We start from the raw sequence: 6,000 nt of genomic DNA, 5'->3' as shown, positions 1-6,000 counted from the left end.
GTACTTGTCAAGCTAAGGTAACCAAGATCCAGAGACCTATGAGGGAGGGTGATGATTCTGCAGCCTGGACCAGGTAGGACGAAGGCCTAGATGCTTGATGAGTCAGGAACAGAGAGGTGAGTTTGACAGAAAAAGAGCTATCTTCTCAGTAAATGGCAAAGTAAATGAGAGATGGAAAACCTATGTTATGTAGAATTTCCTGGATGCTTCAGATCAGTCTTGTGGCCTTCTGATCTATCATTACTCATTTGCTGACACCTGTTGCATATTTGCAACATAAGGGCTCATTCAATCTGCCCAAATAACAAATAAATGCATAAAAAAATTATCTGTCAATTGGCTTCCAGGTAAGATGGTGAACCAGACAGGTGGAAGCTCAGACTCTGTACCAAGGACACCCGAAAACAAGACAACAGATGATCAAGACATAGATGATCAACAAGACAAAAGATCAGTAGATGAGAGCTCTGCACCCCGAGTTTACAAAGCTGTCCACAAACTCACGTACTAGTGGCTACCAGGGATGGGAGGACACGGCGGGCACTGAATTTCTAACGGTGGTAGAATTATCTCGAAACGGACAATGATGACGGCTGCACAACACGCTCAACACAATCAGTGTGATGGGATTGTACAGGTAACAACTGCTCAACTGGAAAATGGTTTGCTATCTGTTTTCACCATCACACAAATAATGTGCCAACGAGGCCATTAGAAGCTTTCTCCAAAGCCTCCAAATCTAGCCGAGCCCCTCCAGCCAGGAGCCACCTGCGAGGTGCTGAGGTGAACCCACCCTCTCAGAACACTTCCTGTGCCTCCCTTTAAATTCAATCATCGCTGTCATGCACAACTTTGTCACAATCTTCCTGGCTACTTGATGTCTGCAGTGTCACATTTAGCAAAGGACTAGGGGAGGCTTTGCTCTGTATAAAGGCACTGACCAACAGATAAACTCCACTGAAATACTCATGAGAAAAAGGGCTTTTTAATTTAGGGAGGAAATGTTCTCTTCATTTGCTTTAAAAATTAAGAACATGGAACATGCTACTACCAAAAATAGAACGCTGAAGTTGGCTAATAATTCCGTTTTATATTTTGGCCGCTTTGGGCTGAGACAAAAGGAGGGAGAAGAAAGAGAATAGAAAATGTGAGAGTGGAAAGATAGGTTCAAGAAACGAAGTTATACAGGAGCAGGGAGAGATGCTCATGGAGTTTGGGGGGGGGGGAGGCAATTTTCTACTTAAACGGTAAAGAAAATGAGAGAGATGGGAATGAAGACATGGCATGCACGCACCCTCGATGCTTCAGATCAGTCTTGGGGCCTTCTGATCCATTACATCTCATTTCTTTGACACTTGTCGCATTTTTGCAACAGAAGCAAATGAAAATGTTTCCTTGGGCCATGAGCTTTTGCAAAACTTCTCTAACCCTCTAAGTTCCCCCCACCCCCAAGACACAGGAACCATGATTGCATGTGGGATACATAACTTGACTCAAGCAAAGTGGGAGGACAGAAATTAGCAGCACACTAGGGGAACGCTACTCCTCTAAACAATGGCGCCCTAGCGCCCCAGCCCCCAACCCCTGCGTACTGACCCGCTTCTGGGTGCAGCGCAGGATGAGGAAGGTCTCAATACTGTGCTCCTTGAGGTAGGCGTTGCGCTCACCCCCACAGCCTGGCTCCACCTCATAGTCTCCATTCAGGTAATTGAGTGTGGCCTTGGTGATGTGGATGCGCCTACATGTGGGGAAGGAAAGGGGGAGGAGAACAAAAAGTGGAAACAGAGAACTGCAGGTCCTATATAGAACCCAATTCCAATCTCATTCTTAACCCCAGCTCAAATCCCTGGACCTCAAATGCTCAGACTGATTTCACCCCGAACTCAGGGGCCCCTACTCCAACCCACATCCCACAACCCAGACAGCTTCCCAGCCTTTGCAGCTCATCTTGCTAAGTCAGGACGGATACCCTAACTGGCCCAGAAGACACTGCCTCGTCTTTAAATGGCTAACTTGTGCTCAGAAAGCAGTGATAGCTGTCCAGGGCAGCAGGCCTCGTAGCTGGGTCCTTCTTAGTCCAGACACTGCTCTTCTTGTTGCTGGTGGCCATCAGGTGGATCCTGACTCATGGTGACGCACGTGTGCTGAGGACAGCTCTGCAGGGTTCTAGAGATGGTGATCCCTCAGAAGTAGGTCACCACACCTGGCTCCTCAGGCACCTCTGGGTGCACCGGAACCGCCAAACTTTTGGCTAGTTGTCTAACACAAAAGTGTATACACCCATCAGAGACTCCTACTTCTCTTATAGATCGCTAAGAGGGCCAGTCCTCGGAAAAAGACGTCCTGAGGGCCAAGTGGAGAGTAAGCCAAGGAGAGATGACTGACACAGTGACTGTAACAACGGGTTCGGGCATGACAGAGAACGTGAGGATGGCTCGGGATAGGGTGAGGTTGCCATCTACTGTTCACAGGGTCACTGAGAGTCACAGCTAGCTTAATGGTATATAACAACAGCTCCACTTCCATTCTGGCTTTAGAAATGTCGTGGTTTCCATTCCCCTTTAGCCCTGCACCCTCTCCCTGAGTCCCCACCCCTCATCTATCCACATCTTTCCCTTCCAGGCCAGCTTACATTCTACCATCACCATCGGTCACCCCAGAAACCAGCAGCCATCCCTCTCTCGTGTAGGACTCCAATACCTCTGTGCACTCTTGCGGTCCATCAATGTTTGTGGAAGCAAATAATGCTTCCTGGGAAAAGGTTCCAGGAAATCTGAGACAGTGCCCCACCACTTGCCCATGGTACACTGAGAGTAAATTACTAGGGGGATTTCTACATCAAACCTCCACCCCCAGGCACCTGCTCCCCGGTCTCCTCTGGGCCTGGGCTCTGCCGCCTGCCCAGGCGGGCTGGGGGCACTCACCCCGCCTTGCCTCCGGCCTCCATGTGATTGGCCAGCGTGACGTCGTTAGACCAGACGTCGAACTGCCACTTCCTGAGACCAAGGACACCGCAGTGTACTCGCCCGCTGTGAATTCCCACGCGCATGTTCACGTTCACCCCTGTCACCTCCCGGACCAACCTGGGGATGGAGCAGGGGGGTAAGGCTGGGGAGGGTCGGGGGCCAGCAGGAAAGCAGGGGGGTGGGTGTTGGGAGGTGCTGGGGTCAAGGGGGAATTGCCTTCTTTCTTTCCAGATATTGAGTGTGAGATTGTACACCCTGAGGGCCACACCTGCAGCTGTGAGCTGTGGCATATGCCGTTTCCTCTCTTGGCCACAAGGTGGCGAGGCGCCTGCACACCAAAACCTCCCAGGGCCAGGATGCCTCTAGCCATCCCTACTTCTGCCTGTTAACAAATGCACGCACACTCCATGCGTGCTTGAACCAAGTGGGGAAGGCACAGCCACTGCAAACCTCCTTACACTCCAGCTAATGCTCTTAGGAATAAGACAGAAACGGCTTTTAGATTATCTGATTATTGGCTTTGTCTTCCTTGCTGCTCCCTCAACATTAGCAGGATAGTGGAGAAAGGTGGTTGACTGAATTTTAAAAGAGGATGTGTGTCCTCTCAGGAAAGAAGGGAAGCCGTGGCAGGTGTAGGGACCTCGGGGGGCGGGGGGGGGGCCCTCCATGCTCTCGCAGTCAGCTCCAATCTGTGCACACGTATAGCTAGAGGCTTCCAGTGGGTGGGGCCAGACCTCTTACATGCAGGGGAGGAGTCAATGGGGCGGAACCAAAGCTTTACATCTACAGATACGGTCTGGGGTGGGGTGTGTTAGGAATCGGCTTGGGGTTTAGAGAAGAGCATGTGGGTACTCCTGAGGTATGCAGAAGTTTGCACTTTTTAGGAACTAGGCCCTCCCGACACCCTGGATCACTCAGGCCAGAGGAGTAAGCCCTCCACATAGACCCCTTGCCCTCCACCCCAGCCCAACCTACAGGGAAGATTTCTACCCACCACCCAGCATTTCTCTGGTGCTGCGTCAGGTCTACAAACAGCTTTACTTGAGTTATTTCATCCACAGTCTTGGGCCTCTTGCTTAGGTTGATTAAATCTCAATCTACCTTCCTGGGGCAGCTCCAGGGCCACCTCCCTTGATCCTCTCAGCTAGAATCAACCGCTCCCTCCTTGAACTTCACATAGTGCTTTGTTTCTCTTCCCATATGTGTCCACAAGGCGGACTTTGTATTAGGGACTGGGAGAACAGACCTCTCTGCTTAAAAGACCGTATTTCCAGGAAGGGGCCTGACTGTCTACTCCCAGCATACGGTGACCTTGGTGACCCTGACTCCTGAGCTGAGCTTAAGTGAACGGACCCAGACAACCTTCCTGGCCGGCTACTCTAACAGCGGCCCTTCACTCAGGCTAATTCTGAATTCCAAGGTTGTGAACCTGGCTCCACTCTCCGACCCATTCCACGGGCACGTATGTAACCCTGGATTATCCATATTTTTCGGTGACCAGGCTTCCTTCCAGATGCAGTGGTGATTAAGAAATGACCACAAGATTCTATTTCCTATTGCTTATAGGAGGGATGTAGTTTCTTAAAATGAGAATACCTGAACTTCAAGACACTTAAACAGCTACTTGTCACTTCTGACTCAGGTGACCCTATGTTACAGAGCAGGACTGCTCCATAGGGTTTTTCTGGGGTTTGGGTTTTTCCCCCTTCTACTGCCAGGCCTTTATTTCTTGGTGCCATTGATCAGTTCAAATTACCAACTTTAAGGCTAGCAGCATATTGCAAACCACTTGCACTACCTACCTAGTACTATCACCTACCCAGTACTGTCACCGACCTCTCATCGTCACCTACCTCTCATTGTCACCTACCTAGTATTGTTACCTACTTAGTACTGTCACTCTGGGGAGTTGCTGAACTGCTCTGAGTTCAACTCCCTGTGGAGGAAGAAATGGGACTAGTGGATTCTATTCTTGCTGGGTGGCTGTGAGAATCAGGAGGTCTGAATGTGCAGAAATGCACCAGTCATGTTACGCCAAGGCTAGTTTCTCCTCCTCTCCTGGAGAACTGACCCTTGTACGCTTCGACAGGCCTCGCACCTGCACAGGTCAACCTTCCCATAGGAAAAGCTGCCCAGGTTGGTGAGTTAGCAGGAGCCCAAGGAAGACACCAAACCTCAAGTGTAGAGCAACCCCAAAACATGGTCCCGAGTGGTCCATGGGAGGTGGCTGGGCCCCAAGCTCCCCTGCCTGCATCAGGATGGCTGGGTGCGTGGGCAGTGGGGCAGGCCGCCCGGGGCTGGGCACTTACGAGATGGCTTCGATCATGTCCATGCCCATTTCCACGCAGCAGTGGGCATGGTCCGCCCTCGCTTCAGGCAGTCCCGAGACACAGTAATAGCAATCCCCCAGAATCTTTATACGTAAACAGTGATTTTCCTGGAAAGCAAATATTCATTTAAAAAAAATTAAAAATAGTAGGAAAGAGGAGTGGGAGGGAAAGAAGTGGGAAGCAAACAGATTCACCCCATGCCTGAATAACTTGCCTTTTAGGGCAGCGAAAACCGACCTTGAGCCTGAACTAGGCTCGACCCCCCTGAGCTGCCAGTATATCTGTGGGCATTGGTGTGTGTGTGTGTGTGTGTGTGTGTGTGTGTGTGTGTGTGGTAAGTGAGAGAGACATTCCAGTCTCCCCAGAGCAGCAACTCATTGTTTTTTAAACCCTTTCATTGTACTTAGGGTGAGAGTTGTAGAATAAATTTGTTTTCCACCCACCACTTTATACAGCCTGTGTTATTGACTGCAATCCCCTCACTGGAGCAGCACTCTCCCCACTCCCTCCCTGTGTTCTCTGTCTCCACTCGTCCTTCTCTCGGTGGCTCTGTCACTTTGAATGAGCCACTGCTGAGGCCTAAGAAGAGTGTAGTTGATCTATTGAGACTCAGTAAGATGCGCAGACTTTTTAGGTTAAGAAAGCGCATACGGGAGTACGGGGGAACACCTCCAGTCCCCAAGCCCACAAGTCAACCCTGGAAG

At 50.4% G+C, this 6,000-nt stretch overlaps 1 protein-coding gene across 1 annotated transcript in view; it reads right to left on the bottom strand.

Moving 5' to 3' along the window:
• The window catches only part of ADCY5 (adenylate cyclase 5), a 227,328-nt gene that overhangs the window by 50,899 nt on the left and 170,429 nt on the right, over positions 1 to 6,000 (bottom strand). The window contains exons 5-7 of the mRNA XM_006884227.1: positions 5,276 to 5,403; positions 2,925 to 3,083; positions 1,597 to 1,738 (exon numbers count right to left, since the gene is read on the bottom strand). Of these exons, the coding sequence (XP_006884289.1) occupies positions 1,597 to 1,738; positions 2,925 to 3,083; positions 5,276 to 5,403 (429 nt within the window). The remainder of the gene's footprint in view (positions 1 to 1,596; positions 1,739 to 2,924; positions 3,084 to 5,275; positions 5,404 to 6,000) is intronic.

This window comes from Elephantulus edwardii, unplaced genomic scaffold (genome assembly GCF_000299155.1).
Source record: "Elephantulus edwardii isolate Elephantulus edwardi_28Jun2011 unplaced genomic scaffold, EleEdw1.0 scaffold00032, whole genome shotgun sequence".
Classification (NCBI taxonomy): domain Eukaryota; kingdom Metazoa; phylum Chordata; class Mammalia; order Macroscelidea; family Macroscelididae; genus Elephantulus; species Elephantulus edwardii.
Note: the sequence above shows the minus strand (reverse complement) of the source record. Positions and strands in the feature narration are given on the sequence as shown.